The sequence below is a fragment of the Delphinus delphis genome, chromosome 1 (assembly GCF_949987515.2).
Source record: "Delphinus delphis chromosome 1, mDelDel1.2, whole genome shotgun sequence".
Lineage (NCBI taxonomy): Eukaryota > Metazoa > Chordata > Mammalia > Artiodactyla > Delphinidae > Delphinus > Delphinus delphis.
In genome coordinates this window covers 130,246,700-130,265,832 of record NC_082683.1, presented here as the reverse complement: position 1 = coordinate 130,265,832, position 19,133 = coordinate 130,246,700, and the positions used below count along the sequence as shown (strand labels likewise).

The window sequence follows — 19,133 nt, the reverse complement described above, 5'->3', positions numbered from 1 at the left end:
AGTTATGCCTCAATTGCTACAGGAGTATAACTATCATATTAGAAAAGAAAAAAGAGCCCCAGAGTAGTGTGCAGGGCCCCACCTACCATAGACCTGGGCTTGCTGATGGCCACCAGACTAGTGAGGAAGTCTTCATCGTGCAGCTGGCTGAAAACATGGGCGTCATAGGCTACCATAATGGAGATTTCTTCCATCATCTTGCCAGCTGGCCTTTCCACAGCAGTAGCTGCTGCCCCAGCTACAGACCAGACTATCCAAGGGAAAATCCTATGGCAGCTCAGTGCCAATGCACACACCCACCTGAGTTTGAGGGGGTGAAGTGTCAAAATTCCAGAAGGAGAAAAAAAAAGTAGCTGCTATCATAGGCTTGTCTAGCAATTCATCCCCAGTAGAAAACTGAGAGAGGTCTCTTATCTATGGAGGAAGTATACACTATAAACACCTTCTGCATTCTTAACAGAGCAGCTGGGAAAATTCAGTTTTTGGAAATCTTCTTTAGACTTCAAAAAGAGAAATAAAAGTCTCCTGTGTGGAAATATCCAATAGCAAAAATGCAAAAACAAAAACCAAAAAACACAAAAGTTGATTTATTGTTATGTTCTTGATAAATAGAATTTTTTTTAGTTTATCTTCTTACTTCTGTATTATATCAAGATTCTTCTTCTTGGAGAAGTGGATTTTCTTACTGCTTATTTTTTCACATTCATAGAAAATAGATGGCAGCCTTTAGATGTTCCGAATTTATAGAATTCTTGGTGCAGTTAAAAATTATCTCCTGAAGTACGAAAAAAAATAAAAGGGTTCTTTTTTCCCTCTGAGTATTTCTGTTAAGAAAAAAAGTACCAAAATATAAAAATGAAACAGGGACTGCAATATCAGTGAATAACCATTTCCTCTTCTCCCACTTAAAAAAACATGACTATTTTAAACAGAATTCTTGATATTGAGAGCTTAGTTTTTTGTTATTCTGAAAGCAACACAAGGTTCTCATTTCTAAACTGATTATTTTTCTCTCATAGATAGTTGTTCTCTTGGTCCCTATTTTTAAGCTTAGAGGTTTCTTTTAATTACCCAAATCAGCAGACAGTAATGAACTATTGGTGCCTTAGCCACCAGAAGCGTTTTTTTTAAAGTACAGCTGGAGACCGTAAATGAACCTCAATGTGCCCCGATGAAAAATGTGAAAGCTGCCCATAATTATCATTACAAGGTTGCCTAAATCACCAGGAAATATAATGTATGCTAATTTCCATGGGAAAAGTATTAAGCAAATAAAAAAGGGGGGGAGGACAGATAAAGCTCCTCCAAAAGTTGTCTTTCCAGTATTTCTAATTAAGCTATTATCTTCTCTGCTTTTTATAGATTATGACACTGCAGTACCAAGAGAAATATTATTTATTAGAATTAGAAATCAGTTTGGCAATGTTGGTCTACAATCAAATACAGATACTGTTTTGGAACTCTTAGTCCTAATTACTAATAGCAGTATTACATTGTCTAAGTCTGCTTTTCAGAAAACAAAACTTGGAATGAAATTTATAGTGTCTATTTTTCCTTGTTTTTCTAAAATATTTCCACCTAGATGAACATGATTACTTAAATAGTACCTGGTTCCATTTAAATGTGATTAGAAGAGTTTTGCAATACTATAGCATTCTAGATTACAAACGCGCGCGCGCGCACACACACACACATACACGGAAGGGGGAAAACACCTTATTGCTAGGAAACAGAAGCAAGACTAATAGGCTTATTTAAACAGAAAATGCAATACTTTAAATAAATCCTCAAGATTAAAACAGCTTCAAACTGAGTTTGACCCTTGTTGGAGCTGGTAAAGCATTTTCACTTCATTCTTCCCTACAATGCAGCTCTGCCTTTTAAGCATTATTTTCCTTAAAAATTCTTCCAGCACATTCATCTTAACGCTGACTAACCAGGTAAAAATTAAATGGTCGTCAGGAGACAAGGTATTATAAAGCGTCAGGCAGTTCATACCTTTTCAATTCCTTTTTATCTTTTCAGAAGTACTTTAAAGGATACTGTGAATCTCTTCGTGCATTCACTAGCACCAGAAGGTTTCCGATTTATCCTGCAGGACCATTTTCTAGCTGTGAAAGCAATTCCTCTGACTTTCATATTTTCCTTTGCTCCAGTGACTCAGTGCTTCCACAATGCTATCTGACTCAGGTGCACTGACAAAGACACCTGTTGTGGAAGGTAAAGAAACTACTTCCCATAATGCCTTATTCCCTGCTGGCAACCACCCAGGGGCAAACAAGAATTATAACCGCATTTGAGCAGTTGCCTATGCACCCTGGGAGAGCACTTTCGGTGTAACAATAGGTAATCATCTTGGTTAAGAACACTTGTAACCAAGAAAATAAAAAAGGCCAGGGAAAACAATAATAGTTTTAGGTGCTGTGTGTTAAACTCATAAAATTTCTAAGGCATCAGGGATATAAGAGTGCAAAACACTTTTAGAAACATAAAGGCTGTAAAGACAGTTTTAAAATTACAATAACAAAAGCTAACAATTTCAAATAATTAAGTCCTTTGAGAATTCCACACAGGTTCTTAGGTAAACAATTAGGTACCTTTAAAATGCTTCTGATTTATTACCTTCAAAAGACTCTTCTAATTAGCCACAGTGCCTTAGAATTATTAACAACATTTCACGCCTAAATACAAGAGGTCCTCTCTCATAGCCACAGTGCATATGTTTTCTAGAGCAAGGACTCCTCTAAGTTTGATGGGCATCCTTCATTTTCTGTCACCCTTAAATGTTTCTCCATACTTCAGAGTCTGGGAAGCAAAAATTCAAATGTTCCTTTTGTCATACAGTTAAATGTATATTTGTGGTCCCCACAAAAAGCATACTTTTTGCAAACCAATGAACTATCTAAAAAATTGTCTTTGTGTTCTCTTTTCCTAAAGATATTTTCTCCAGTGTCAGAAATAACAGCTATCGTACCCTCCCAAACTTCAGGAGTCATTGTACACAGCCATGTTTACATACAGTACTTCACTCCCTTGCAAGACATCTTTCTTACTCTTTTGCCTTTTCCCCGGTGAACTGAGACCCACTTATCTCCCCGGATGGTTTCCACCTGAGCTTCTGCCCTCCTCGACTTCACACTGTGCAGCTCCACTGAAAAAAGGCGTGGGGGTGGGGAATTACCTGAGATCAAGGAGTGAAGTGCCGACAACACCAGTTGCTGCTAAAATTTACCAGGAGAGGATTGGGTATCAAACAGGCAGCAGAAAACAAGGCACTCGTGGTAACCAACAGAGGGGCTCCAGTTCCAGCAGGAACCATCTAGCTGTCTGTCCCAGGGCAAGTCATTTAACCTCCCGAGGTTTCAGTTTCCTCATGGTCATGTAAATTGAGAGGGATGGAATATATCGGAGGTTTTCACGTGTGCTCAGTTTGCTCAGAAAGAGTCAAAAGCAGTGTGTCCTATTTCCCTCCACTAAATAGGCTTATTGGGGGATTTGAAGGTGAAAATACCTTTTTAATCTCTATCAGAATAAAAAACAAAGGGGAACAGTAATCCCAGATGTTAAGAAAGTGCCCCCAGGGTTGCTATAATGTGTCCCAACAAATGCAGTCTGCTTTGTACCCTAATTTGGATTTTCTAACATCAACTCTTCTGCTTTTAAAAGAGGGTTTGGTGACAGTTGCTACACTTTTTATTAGCTACTCTTTACAGTCTTTCTATTCAGAAGCCAAACTGCCTACAAATTAATTTTCACAAGCCTCTCTAGATTTCATTAAGATAAAAAGAACAAATTAACAAATATCTCCAAATATTTTTAAATGCTGTTTTAAAATTTTTACACAGATTTTACTCTGTTAGCTGATTTGTTCCAACAGCCATTCTTCTAGGATTATTACTATTTAACAAAAACATACCTGGGTCATACTAAATGAGCATGAGTCTAATAAACCATTCCTGGCCTTCAGAGAACATCTATTCTCAAGTATCAAATTTAGAAAGAGCCAAAACAAAAATCAAGAGAAGCCTGAAGAAGATGTGAACTTTTTTCAATTTCTGTGTTCTCCCCAAATGCAGCAAAGCAATGTAGTTTAATTATGGGAGTAGTATTCTTTTTATCCACCATCAAAGTAGCAAATACATTAAAAAATGATCACACATCATTAAAAAATTATCTCACCTCACGAGACTGGCTGTAAGGACCCTTTTTCCCATGCCTCAGGTTCTACTTGTTGAACATTCTCATCACAACAGCCATAAAATCAGGATAAGACAAAAAGGAAGACAAAACCACTAGGACAGAAATATGGCCTAGAGGGCAGAAAGGTCTTCTATGTCCCCCACGTGTACCGGCAAAGCCCTGTAGAGACTGTTCTTCGTTCCCCAGTGGTCTTTGTCTAATCATTCAGGAACATCTTTATAGATTCAATTAACATATAATAGATTCAGTTCAATATAAATATTCATGAGGTATACCTGACTCAATTTTAACGGACTGTCACAAAATGTTCATGGTATTGACATAAAGAACTCTAAGAAAGACAAAATTCTACAATTACTTTCTTAATCACAGGAAAACAATATTCCAAGTAGGTTTCTCTTTACACTTAGGAGTGTACATTACAGAACCCAAGTGCTCTAAGTGGCGGAACAAAAGATAAAATGAGAGAGAAACCACTGAAGTATCAACAGAAGAAAGATTTTCAGAATACTTTGGATTTCAGAATAGTCCAGTAACATGCTGAGTTTTTACAAAGGAAAAAGAACATGAAGTAAAAGATAAATAAGTGAAATCTTAGTTCTCTTTAAAATCATGCAAAGGTAAATAAAGAAAACCATTATTCTCGCGTCAAATTCCAACCATTCAGCTCATTATCTTTGCTATCTTTGCTAGTAATTGCTAGGCAAATTCAAAACCTCAGAAAACACATATTCTTTTAAAAAAAAAAAAATCCCCAGAGTTAAACTAAGAAAACAAAAACCAGTGGGACATAAATACTTGCTTAACAGTTACACTGGGTATCTTACTTCCTCATTTGCATCTCACTACAAAGAATGAGGGTGAGGTACATTCCAGACTATGAAAGAGTAGCTGCAACTCTTTAACAAGTCAGCTTTCTACCTCTTTTGTAACTCTGAAATCCACAGCCCACTATTAAAAACAAGACAATAGGTCCAACATGGAGTCACTTATGCTAAGCCCCATGTCACCAAAGACTTTGTTACAGTTTCCACTCTCCCAGAAATGAAATCTTAAACCAGGAGTCACCTCATCAGCACTAGTTAGGTAATCTGCCTGATAGACCCCTGCTATCCCCTAAAGGAAAGTAATCTTGTGATAACCAACCCACTTTTTTGCTTCATGTAACTTTCTTGTTCCTGCTCCCTTCTGCCTATGAAAGCCTTTCATTTTGTACGGCTCCTTGGAGCTCCTTTCTATCTGCTAGATTGGCTGCCGCCCTTTCGTGAATTGTTGAATAAAGCCAATGAGATCTTTAAAATTTACTGAGTTGAATTTTGTTTTTTAACACAACGCATTCACTTAAATTTTACCTAACCAAAATAAGCATTGCAAGTGCTCCTAAGCATTCCCTGATATTTGCTATCACCCCAAGCGAGGATGGTTTCAAACACATCTAAGAATATGAGTAATGCTTCAGCTTGTCTCATTTTGAGCAGAATATACAACTGAATTGTAATTGCAAATAACTTTACCTTAATTTCTAGAGCATTTGAATAACTTTTTAAAGTTTTACTGACCACTAAATCAAACCATTCCACATGGAATATGTTTCAAATTCCTTTTGCACAAGGTCAGAAGGTAGGTTTAGAGAACAACAAAGTGTTAACTCGTTTTCATTCAAGTGTTCATTTGTCTCAAGTTCTTCCTGTAGGGCTGGTGACCCAACCTGGATAACTCTTCCAAATGGGCCCTCAGCTCCCTGTAGTATGTCATATACAGAAGCTTGCAGTGGTGGACCTGGCTAAAATCCTGCAGTTAAAACTGGAAGAATTTAATGGTATGTGAATTATATCAATTAAAATTAAAACAGAAGCATTTACTAAATGCATGCAATATGCATGAGGAGGGCTTATAAATGTGTAATATAGTAACATATAATCTAGTTATAATAATGACTAATATATACTAAAAATTCTTCTATAATAATAATGCAGCTAGTATTTAGTAAGTACTCACTATGTCCTAGACATAGAATCTCATTTAATCTTTGCATAAGTCAATGAGCTAGGTACTATAAATATCCTTGCTTTGTAGACGAAGTAACTAAAGTGTGGAGAAGTTTAGTGATTTGACTCCATTCTCACAGCTAGAAATGGAACTGACAGGATTCAAAAACAAGCCTGTCTGGCTGCAAAGTGCGTGCCCTTCATGACTAAAGGAAGATAAGCGAAGTAAGCAAACATGTACGGAGAATCAGCCCTGTGCCAGACACCACTGCTTCTCCCACGCTGGGATCTCCTTGACACTCACACACTTAAGGTTACACAATACAATACACCATGTCTGTCAAGTCATATTAGGATTGTTATAGAATTAAGTCCTTCTGCAGACAGGAAAGTCTTCATGGAAAAAATGGATTGGATTTTCATAAGCAAAGTGAAGTAAGTTTTTTAGAGAGAAAATAAAATTAGCCTGGCCAGAGTGGTGAATTTATGTTAGGTAGAGTAGGAGGTACAGTTTCAAAGGCAGATTTGAATCAGCCTGTGGTAGGTTTCCAATCTCAGGTCAACAAATTTGGAATATAAGGTATGTAGGCCAAGGGCAGTCCTTGAAGACTACAGGGTTTCTGCCTTTCTAGCCTCCATTTTTTATCATTAGAGAAAGTATAGCATAATGGTTAACACATGGGCTCCAGGGTTCAAAATACCCTGGTTTGATACAATGCTCTGACACATACTAGCTGTTTGACAATGAACAAGTTCCATAAGCTGTCTCACCCTTGGTCTTCTCATCCATAAATGAGAAAATGATAACAGTGCTGATATTATGAGGAATAAGGTAATGCACATAAAAGCCCTTAGTAAGGTGCCAGGCTCTATAAAGTATTTGATCAGTGATAGTTGCTGTTATTATCAACATTAATAAAAATGATGGAGAGTTCCCTGGTAGTCTAGTGGTTAGGATTCGGGGCTTTCATTGCTCTGGCCTGGGTTCAATCCCTGGTCAGGGAACTGAGATCCTGCAAGCTGTACGGCACAGTGAAAAAAAAAAAAAGAAAGAAAAAGGATGACCGGAGCGGTAAGATCATCTGCAAAAAACTGAGAAGATAGAATATAACCTTTAGAAACGAGGTGGGGGGTCTCTTCTCAGTACATAAGAACACAGTCAATGCCTCCATTTTCTATTTTCTTGTCCAATTAACAAAAATCCTGAAGGGAGAAATAAAAGGTGTCACACAACTCCAATCCTGTACCAGTTTTCCCTACACAACGAATCTTTCTAGATGTTGCTTTGTTTAAGAGCAATTTGGTAATTTACACAAGTCCTTCTGTCAGTAACAACTGAGGCAGGTCAGAGGAGGTAAAAGGTTGATAATGGGATGGGAGGGGATCTCTTACAGTCTAGCTTCCCTCTCCAGTTTCCTGACTACAATGCAAACAGAGCCTAATCAATTACCTCTTATTAAATTGAGCAATTGTGACAAGAACAGGGAACAAAGAGAGCATTTGTTGTATAACGATATTCATCGGTTATAACCTGATCAAGAAAACACTGTTACTATGGGCTATCATGTGGAAATACATAATCCTTCTTTCTAACTGTATTATAAAAAGATTTTCCAGTGTTCATTTGGATCTTAGAGTCAAAAGAAATATCCTATGCAATAGTTTAGAGTAACAGCTTATCCAGAAGCTTAGAACTGACCAATAAACCTGTAATCTACTTCGGTTCAAAGATATCAACTGAATTTGATTAGGGGTGAAGACGGAAGGAGGGGAAAAAACCCACAAATTTAACAGTTATTGTGCTGAGGGGAGCTTTAACTACATTGTATCTCTTTCTAGATTTTGCAACAATACTGTGAAGCTGGTTTTATTATCCCCATTTTACAGAAGAGGAAACCACTGCCCTAAGTTTATTTGAGATCACACCACTAGTAAATCAGAGACATGATTAAAACCGAAATACGTTATTACAAAAGCTCTGGGGTTTTTTGTTTTTTCTCCACCTACAACAAGTTCTGCATAACATGAATTCAAGAGAGAAGAAAAAAAAATTCAATTTGGAGATCCTGAAATAGAAACTTTAAAATTTCTAAAGCGGGACTCTGTATTTCTCTTCTCTTAGTATTTTGTTTTTCATATTATATCATTATATATTGAAAATATGAACTAAAAACTCATTGCATCTGATAATATTATTTATTAGGCATTTGCAAATACAAAGAAAAAGAAAAGACTGGAGGCAAACTACTGACAAGTGCAATGCACACATTAACAGTCTGTTACAACAGAAAATACCATGTGGACTGAGGCAGCATTCTTTGAACTGTCAATGGTGGCTTTCATGATGCTAAAAATTGGCTTTTTCTTTGCGTTAAGGGCAATAGTAAATTGCTTAAAATTGGCTAATAGTAAAATAATAAAAAGTATTAACTTTTTAACAGCAGTGGCAATGCCCAAAGCATTCTAATTTTATTCATTTTGATAAGTTTATTTTTTATGTTCAATCTAAAATTTTTTCCCAAAAAGTGATCATTTCAGGTTTAAGAATTGTTATGTGTCATTATAGAGAACATCTCTCCAATATCATGCGGATCATAAAAATAGCTAAAATCCGTATGCTTTAATTCCTCTTCAAATTAAGCAGGAAGTTAAGAGATAATATTAGTGCCTGCATAGATGACCAAAGATTTTATTTTCAGTAAGAAATTCTAATATGATAACCACCTTTAGGCATAAGGACATATGTATTCTGCAAAACATCTTTCTTATTTTAAATGTCCATTTGAGATCTAAGTAATGCTGCAAATGTTTAGGTGAAAAAGGCCTATTTACTAGTTAACCAGATACATAAAGAATCAAAGGCAAAACAAGCAGCTGTCAATTTCTAGAATTTCTGGTTATGCATTCCTTATTATGTTGTCCTTATTATCCTGTACTAAAATTTTCAATGTGTTCTTAAATATAAATTTTAAATGTTCAAAACTGCTATGAAACTGTTATTTTATATTAAACTTAGCATGCATTTAGGGAGAATTTTAATTATGCAATGTAATATGAGATTATGACTTATAGTACTAAAATGACCAACATTTAAATATTATTGAAATAATGGTGAAACAAATTGCTTTAGCTGAGATTATATGTTTCTATACTAGCAAATCTGAATAAATGGTCAGACTGTAAAACCAAATACAAATATGTATTAAATATTAGTGCTTGGGGAGAATTTAAATTTATGTAAATAGTGTCTTTTGCGTCTCCTAATGGCCAACTAGTTCTTTGTCACTTCACTACTTGTATCTCTCTTACAAAGAGTGCAAAAATAGGGAAAGAAGGACAATCTCTAATTTGTGACTCTAATTGGTAGATGTTATTTCTAATCATCTATGTCAAATAGGCTATGGGAATAAGTTAAAATTAAGAGCTAAAATAAATAAAAGTTTCAGTTTATGAAAATTTCAGTCATCAAATGTTCTAGCCATACTTTCAATTTTCTATTCCCATGTATAAGGAGAACTGCCTAAAATAATTACAGGAAAACTGGCTCATAAGCCTGGCTAAATAAACTTAATATTAAGCAGAGTTCTGGTATTAAACTTTATAAAGGATAAAAGAAATTGCCCATTATCTACCTTGCAAACACAGAATTGAAGCATTAATAAGTGGCTGCTTTTATTAACTATTTTATTTACCATTAACAGTCTTGTGAATTTTTTTTTTTCTTTTCCCCTGGAAAAACTGAACAGTAAGCTGGTCTTGAAGCTAACATGTTAATGTTCAAAGAATTTTTTAAACTTCAACCATAACATTATTTTGTCTTCTCTCCATTCTTCTCCCCATTATCTATTTCCCTTTCTCTGTCTCTCTCTCTCATACATACCCCTCTTAAAAGATTATTTTTTGTCCTAAACTATTTGACTCTTTGGCACATACTGTATTTATATCAGATAGTTCATTATACTAAGTATTCATTTTTACATACATCTTTAAACTTAACTCCAGTTATTCTGCACTGTTCTCTTTATACAAGGGTTGACAATATGAGATGTGAACACAGTATATACGGTTTTACAGATTATAGTTTATTAATGGGTCCTACATTAGCCAATTATAGGTGAATTACTCTATTATTTATAGCTATTGCAGCTTTCAGTAATTAACTATTATTTTTTAAAAAAACACTATTTTACATTAGGATAATATTTTACTAAATATATTCCATTAAAAAAAAAAGCACCTCCGACATGTGGAGAGGATAACTAACCATTATGCAAGATGATATTCCAGGAGATATTTCCTGTGAAAGAAAATAAGCTATAAATTTGGCCAAAGCCTGCAAGATAGTGGCAATTTTGTAAAGGAGTTTCATTCCAAGACTAAAGTTCTCCTGAAAGCACATGCAATTTGTTTTTAATGCAGATGGCCTTGGCACTATTAATATAAGTTGCCTGTGCTCTTTTTATTAATATTTTTGTAGAAGTGGTCTTTAACTTTTCAACACCACAGAATACAAAAGGAGCCCCAGGGCAGTTGAACAGAGCAGAGTGAAGCAAACAGGTCTCAAATTTGGATAACACTAAAGCTCTATATGCCAGAGTGGGAAGACTTAAACTTCTGACAAGCGAACATGCCAAGGCTAAGTGACAGGAGTCTGATAGGAGACTGCAATGAGATAGCACCACTTCCCACCCCTAGCCCTTATCTAAGATGACTCTTCTGAGATACTTCTGGGTCAAAAAACCAAAAATAAAACCATTATGGGTAATATCAACCACTTCAATTGAATCTCTAAGTATTTCCCTCTCTTAAAACCTTAATGTATTTCTTCCTTAAAAAATTAGCCTCTTAGGCATTAAAAAGCAATATTGTAGAATTCTGTATCCAATGAATTAGAAAACATTTCTTTAGTCAGCATTATCACTGATAGGGTATTCTGTTAGAAAAGAATAACTAAAGCAAATGACAAACACAGAGCAATGTTAAGAGGCTGATGGGAGAAAAGAGACATTCATGTTAAACATACTATGTGTTTTGTTTCTGGTACAAAATATGTAGCATATGTAAATTAACCAAAAAAATTAAAAGGCAGAACTTGAAAGAAATTCAAAGTGAAACAAACTTCCTCTTGATTTTAATGGTCAATAAAGAAATACATAAATTTAAAATAAATAAGTCCTCTAAGGCTTTACTAGATATAGGCTTATTAGTTATTTTGGCGGTTGCTAAGCAACATTCTCTTCTGTAGGGCTAACACATGTGAAATTAGCAGGTTGTCAGAAAAAGATAAATTGAACGCAAAATCAGGGAACAGCATTTGAAAAGCAAAAAGGAAAATGCGTTAACCAGCTAATAAGGTGGTAAGAGAGGTTTAGTGATTTTTGCAATAATGGTTAAGCATTTTGTTTTCCACTGGCACCAAATGAGATGGTACTTTAGCACATTGGTATTTCAACTTTATTGAAATGGTGATGATTATACTCACCTTTACACTCGACAGCCTAATTATTTTGAATATCTCAAATTAAATCAGATCAGGATATACTCCAATTACTGCTACTAATAGTGATCTCTATAAATCTCTTTGTCTAACAGTATTTTCTTCAAATCCCCAGTTTCAGGATATGTCATAAGCCTGGTTTACACTTTATCTTAGTAAAGCTATGGCTTCATGATGTTGCTTAAACTACTAGATCCCTGAAAATTTTGTTCTTTAATGTCAGCATTTTGGAATAATCTTTTTTACATCTTACTACAGCAACTCAGTGAGTAAAAAGGAATGCTATTTAATCTATTAGGTATAATAATGGAAACTTTTTTAAAAAGGAAAAATGCAAATAACCAAAGGGAAAATTACTGTAGAATTTCAACTGTTGTTGGGAAAGGAAAGATAGTAAGTAGAATTCCAGTTCTATCATTTTGAGGATTCAAGGGAAATTCCCCACTCTACCCTTGCACTTCTCTCCCTCCTCATTTTTATATTATGTTGCAAATTGTGTAAATGCTGTCGTGTTGCAACTATCAATCCCATTATTCACAGAATCAATTTGTCCCTGAGTTTTCTTAAAGTCCCGTTGAACAAACCTTGATGCAGAGTCTAGTGAGGGTCAACTTTAACAAATGAGTCAACAAAAAGAACCTACAAATGTGATGAATATCTACACGGAGGAGAAGGGAGTGCCTTGTGCCTCAGTTGTAAACATGGCTTGTATTAGTTCTGCAACCAAAACACCATGTGAGCTTAGACAGGCAGCTTCTTATTTTATTTTAAAACAACAGCATTGGGGCTTCCCTGGTGGCGCAGTGGTTGAGAGTCCGCCTGCTGATGCAAGGGACATGGGTTCGTGCCCCGGTCTGGGAAGATCCCACATGCTGCAGAGCGGCTGGGCCCGTGAGCCATGGCCACTGAGCCTGCGCGTCCGGAGCCTGTGCTCCGCAACAGGAAAGGCCACAACAGTCAGAGGCCCGCGTACCACCAAAAAAAAAAAAAAAAACAGCATTGGACTAGATGATTGGTCGAGTCCACTTTAGCTTTACAGTCCATGATTCCATTTTGAAGCAAACTATTATACAAGAATTGTTATCTATGAAAGAATTACTCAGTCCTTAAACCTGCTCAGATGGGACAATTAATACCAATTAGTAGGATCTTTTAAATGCTTTCTCTTGAGGGAGGCACAAGAGGCAGGAGATATATGTATACATATAGCTGATTCACTTTGCTCTACAGCAGAAATGAACACAACATTGTAAAGCAATTATACTCCAATATAAATAAATAAATAAATAAATGCTTTCTCTTTATTGTTTTCCCATAGTAATAACATTGCTTCGGACTACACTCAAGAATCCATTATCAAGACCTAACTATCAAGGTAAGAGTAAAATCTAAGAGTCAGCAAGCAGTTTGTCATGATGTGCATGGCTGAGATGTGAGATTTTAATGACCTTTACTTTCTTTTCAAGACCTACCAGAATTAAACATGAGTAGACACTCCAATTTGAAGAACTCATCCTGAGTCACAGAGTCACGTATAGAAAAGTTTATCAACCTTGGTACTATTAACATTTTGGGATGGATAATTTTTTGCTGTATGGAGTTGTCCTGTGCATTTTAAAATATTTTGTACCATTACTGGCCTCTAGACATTAGAAAACAGTAGTACCTCTCCCCCAAGGTTGTGACGAAATTTTCCAGACATTGCCAAATGTCCCCTGGTAAAAACTGCCCTGAGTTGGGAAGCGTGGATATACAATAAATTAAATTTATGGAGAGGGATTATTTTTGATCGCAAATTGACTTCTAACCATCAGACTTTTAAAAATAATTTCTGTAATTTCAAACTCAACTGATGGTGTCTCAGAATTATCCAAAAGGGACTTCCCTGGTGGCGCAGTGGTTAAGAATCTGCCTGCCAATGCAGGGGACACGGGTTCGAGCCCTGGTCCTGGAAAATCCTACATGCCACGGAGCAACTAAGCCCATGTACCACAACTACTGAGGCTGCGCTCTAGAGCCTGCGAGCCACAACTACTGAGCCTGTGCTCTAGAGCCTGTGTGTCACAACTACTGAGCCTGCACTCTAGATCCTGCGAGCCACCACTACTGAGCCTGCATGCCATAACTACTGAAGCCCGCGCACCTAGAGCCCGTGCTCCGCAACAAGAGAAGCCACCGCAATGAGAAGCCTGCACACCGCAACGAAGAGAAGCCCCCGCTCGCTTCAACTAGAGAAAGCCCGCATGCAGCAATGAAGACCCAGTGCAGCCAAAAATAAATAAATACACTTATTAAAAAAAAAAAGCTAATAGCCTCACTAAGTTTAAATTATGTTATCTCAATGAAAAAAAAATTATCCAAAACATGAGTCATTGATTAATAGCTGTGACAAATTTTCTTTCACTTTGACAAGGTCTTTGCCTCAGAGATTACAACCAGAACATTCAAATACTTTTTTGCTTTTCAGGTTTTTTGAGGTATAATTGACGAAAAAGTATGTATTTAACATATACAACTTGATATTTTGATATTAAATATTCTTAAAATTGGAAAATCACAAATCACCTGTGGGTATCTCATTGTTATAGGTATTGTCTATGTATCAGTATTAGTTACATGTTGAAATATGCATCATTCCACTTTGTCAATCAGTTTTATAAAGTAGTGAAAGGGAGCAGAATATGCCACCAAAAAAATGCCTCTTAGGCATAATGATTATTTTACTGTGACTATTTTTAGGAAACAGCAGACATAGGAAAAGCTCTGAAAATCAAGTAAAAGTTACCCTTTTGTAAGAGACATTTACATTTTATAAGAGCAGTCTCCATTTTTAACTGCGTCTCCCTCTCTATACAGGAAGAGAGGATGATTCTAAATTTCTAGAAACTCTTATCGTTGGAGAAGGCAAGGACTTAACTCTGCATAACAACCTTGCCCTTGTTTACTGTGCTTTTCCTGGCAACCTCCCATTAATGGCTGTCCCCCCAAACATCATTTGTTTTCAGCCGGAGATGTTATTTAAGGTGGTTGCTTGGGCTATGTGGGGAAGGTATTCAGTTTTCCTAGGTATCTCCCATGTATACAGGAGGTATGCATGTTATTAAACTTCTGTTTGTTTTTATCCTATTAATCTGTCTTTTATTACAGGAGGTATCTCAGCCAAGAACCTAGAAGGATAGAGGGAAAATTATTGATGCCTCCCCTACACTAGTATCCATGAATTTCAGAGACACAGGGTTCTAAAGGGTTTTCAGATTCTTATGTTTCTGAAGGTGATCACAATACACCACCCCAAAATTATGCCAAGGTGACTTAAGGATTATTTGGAGCTGAAGGCAACTGAGAATCAGCAGACACAGGAGGAGCTCTCTGCCCTCCCCCATCTGCCCCAAAGCAGGGCATACGTTTCCCTTTTGCAAAGGAAATTTCCATTTGTAAAGGTGCCCCCTCTACAACCCTTATCTACCATGTTTCCCCCATATGTTTCCTAGTCATCTTCCCACAATTCACCCCCCTACAAGCCCCAACCCCTTTTTCCTCTGTCTGGTCACAATTTATCACCCTTTGTTAAATGGTCCCAGGTCTAACGGCCTCTTTGGTTTTTCAGTTCTTTTCTGTGAAGTTTCCATTCATGTAGAAATATTAACATCTATAAAGAAACATATGCCTTTTGTCAGTTTAATTCACAGGCCCCAAGAAACCAAACCTGAGAGGGTGGAAAAAAGGTTTTCTCCCCACACTCATACCCCACCACCATAAAACCTGAGACTGCGAGCCACGTGGCACAGCAGTTCTCCTGGGTTCCCTTACCCTGCTGCTCTCCCCCCCGGGCGCCCCTTCCCAATAAAGTCTCTTGCTTTCTCTGGACATGTGCCTCCTCGGACAATTCATTTCTGAGTGTTAGACAAGAGCCCACTCTTGGGCCCTGGAAGGAGTCCCCCTTCCTGCAACAAAATGAGGACACCAAAGCCTAGGGGCTTAGGTAACTGAAATGGGAGACATGGAAAGGATTTGTACCTGGGAGGGCCCCACTGTGTGCTGCTAGGTTTCAATAGGAAGCACTGACTCTGATCAAAGCTATGTAACTACACTTATCACCTCTTTAGCTCTTATTCTATATGCATCCCAGGGGCTGAGGCCTACAGCTTGTCAGGCTTTGGTTTGCCACACCCTGGCACACCCCATCAAAGACATTGCTTTTCTCCCACTTGGCTTTGTTTTCTTCTTCCTTCTTATGCTACTTTCTCCCTTTCATTTTCCTCTCATTTTTTAAAATATAATTTATTCTTGCCTAGACAGTCCCTAATTTCCAAAGAGCAGATTCAAACAGCTACTAATTAGGGAAGGGAGGGAATGCAGAAACAAAGGAGGAGCAGTCAAGAAACAACAGTGCAGGGCTTCCCTGGCGGCGCAATGGTTGAGAATCTGCCTGCTAATGCAGGGGACACAGGTTCGAGCCCTGGTCCGGGAAGATCCCACATGCCACGGAGCAACTAGGCCCGTAAGCCACAACCACTGAGCCTGCGCGTCTGGAGCCTGTGCTCCGCAACAAGAGAGGCCACGATAGTGAGAGGCCTGCGCACCACAATGAAGAGTGGCCCCCACTTGCCTCAACTAGAGAAAACCCTCACACAGAAACGAAGACCCAACACAGCCAAAAATAAATAAATTAATTAATTAAAACAAAAAACAAAAAAAACAACCAACTGACTATAAATATGAAGGTTTATTCTGCAAAAAAAAAAAAAAAAAAAGAAACAACAGTGCACTGATAAAGCAGGGTCTTGGTTCCTCCTCAAGGGATATATTGATACATAGCAATACCTTTGAGTTCTTCTGCTGGAACTAAGGCCCCCACCCAGGTGGAGGATGGTAACTTCGCTGAACACAAGATTCCTGGAGCACTACCCTGCTACCTCACCACCAACAGATCAGAAGGTCACACACCTGCAGCCCTCACCCTAAATTTTGCCTATAAAAACTTTTTCCCACAAACCATTTTTTGAGCAAGAGCCACCTGTTCTCCTCGCTTGGCCCTGCAATAAACCTTTTGCTGCTCTAAACTCCGACATTTCTGTTTGGTCTCACTGTGCGTTGGGCACGTGAACTTGGGTTCGACAACACTGTCAAGGGGAAACTGTTGCTGGTGGAGACCTATAAAAGCAGGTGATGGGGTGGATAGAGCCTCCATGCTTTTAGGGTTATACTACTTGATTAACTTGATTTGCTGCTATTAGGTGGGATGTAGATTGGGAGGAAGAGTGTGGTGTTGTTTTAAACTTAAACTTGGAAAGGTTTCCTTGTGTGTTTATCCTGGGGCTTTTTAATCTAAAGGTATAACTTAAAAATATAATAAATAAAACAGGAAAAAAAAGGTAGACCCAGTAAAATGTAGTGGTGAACCTTTGGTTGCTTCTGTATAAATTTTATTTTATTTCATTCATTTCTTTTTATTTTTGTTTTTTTTTTTCCTGGGCCACACTGTGTGGCCTGTGGGATCCCAGTTCCCTGACCAGGGATCAAACCTGTGTCCTTAGCAGTGAAAGTGTGGAGTCTCAACCACTGATTGCCAGGGAATTCCCTTAAGTTGTATTTTAAATTGGTCCAGGTAAGATATGGGGATATATGTATATGTACAGCTGATTCACTTGTTATAAAGCAGAAACTAACACACCATTGTAAAGCAATTATACTCCAATAAAGATGTTAAAAAAATAAAATAAAATATTTAAAAAATAAAAAAATATATTGGTCCAGGTATTCCAATATGTAATTAGTCAGTTTGATCTGGGAGCATTTGCATGGGAATAGGACTATATAATATTTTAAAATTAAGAATGATGCCAAAAACTTGGCCTCTGTGCACAGGTGTCAAATTGAATCTCGGAGACAGAGTTTTGGGTGAAGTAGAATAGCTTTATTGCTTTGCCAGGTAAAGGGGAGACACAGCAGCCTCATGCTCAAAAACTGTGTCCCAACCCAGGAGGTTTTGGTGAGGAGTTTTATAGCAATGGTTCAAGGGCAGAGTTGCTAACAAGGATCAGGGTGTGTGCAGGGCCTGCACGCCTTAATCGGGCCTCAGGTGGTCTCCTGATGAGCTTCTCTAGTTTCTTTGATCAGGCCTCCCTTGTCTCTGCATTCCCTCCCTTCCCTGATTAGCAACTGTTTGAATCTGCCCTTTGGAACTCAGGGAAGGTCATGGAGACTGGAGTCTATTTCCTACAAACAAGAAACGGGGGACACAGAAAGGCTCCCGTGCCCAGAAGCCCCACAGGGTCCTGCTTGGCTTCAAGAACACAAATTATCTTCTCATTTGAACTGTCCATTTAATGAAAGCTATGCTCTGTTAGTACAAACAAATAAAAATGGGCCACTGCATAAACATCAATCAATCATTAAAAATTGGCTTAAAACAATTCAAATACTAAAAGGCAGTTGATACTTTACTTTTTAAAATGGTACTTTAGTGAAATTCAAGAGAACACATAGTTGCTGAGTTTGTCCTATGTACAGAGGAGAGTGCTAAACATCTGAGGTACTCAAGGAATTCGAACTTTAATCAATAGGCTGTAGGAAGAAAATGAAAGAAATTTCTATACACGATGAAAATCCATGTATTAATCCCTCATTTCCTATAAAAAAATAAACAAATGTCTTTTAATCTCATTTGACGTAAAATGTCTTTGATTTGAGCCTTTCTTTCCTGATTTTAACAGTCCCTCTATCTCAAGAGCCTGTATCTTTGTTTACCAGGTGCAGAAAAAAAGGCCCATTGAAGGGGAGTAGAATGCTTTCTTCAGGATCCTATGAAATCACAGGTGGAATTTAGACTAATATGGTGTAAGAGCTGTACAGGGCCTCTGGGGTCCTCTAACTCAACTGCTTATATCAAAGGCCCCAAATAGAGCAATTCAGTGGTGAAGTTAAGGTGGGAATAAGCACTCTTGACTCTTAAGCAAGGGCCCTAACAGAAGCCAAAGCCTGTCTTGCCTTTGTTCTATGTATAGGATACAGTCACTCCCAGGCTTCCACAGAGCACAGCTAAACTCCTAGGGCTAAATAAGGTGGAAATAAGCTTCCTCCAGCACCTTTTAGACTGGAGAATCTCTAGGCCCAAATAGGACCATCAGAATGGTCCATGGTGGCTGCTCTGTCAGATTGTTATAGATTCCCCAAAACAAAACCAGAAATGGATTAGTCTCTACTACTAAAACACAGGATCTAGGCTCAATGGTAACTGACTCCCCACACTTAATATAAACTAAGGCTTTCCTCAAAATATGATTTTAGGTAATTTCTTCTCCTTACTGAGAATACTAGACCTTCAAAAGGGCTGGGATAAGAGAGGAGAGAGAATATTTTAAAAAGCATTTTTAAAAAAGCATTTACATTGGGTATTGCAGTTAGAATTTTTAATAGGCAAGAAGTTTTACTTCAAATTCACTAGT

At 37.5% G+C, this 19,133-nt stretch overlaps 1 protein-coding gene across 5 annotated transcripts in view; it reads right to left on the bottom strand.

Moving 5' to 3' along the window:
* The window catches only part of RABGAP1L (RAB GTPase activating protein 1 like), a 682,701-nt gene that overhangs the window by 88,933 nt on the left and 574,635 nt on the right, over nt 1-19,133 (bottom strand). The window contains exons 1-2 of one of the 5 annotated variants that reach the window (XM_060034320.1): nt 2,044-2,264; nt 87-814 (exon numbers count right to left, since the gene is read on the bottom strand). The exons of the other annotated variants lie outside the window; for them this stretch is intronic. Of the exons in view, the coding sequence (XP_059890303.1) occupies nt 87-197 (111 nt within the window). The 5' untranslated portion in view covers nt 198-814; nt 2,044-2,264. Of the gene's footprint in view, nt 1-86; nt 815-2,043; nt 2,265-19,133 lie in introns of those variants that run through there. 5 annotated transcript variants of the gene reach the window in all.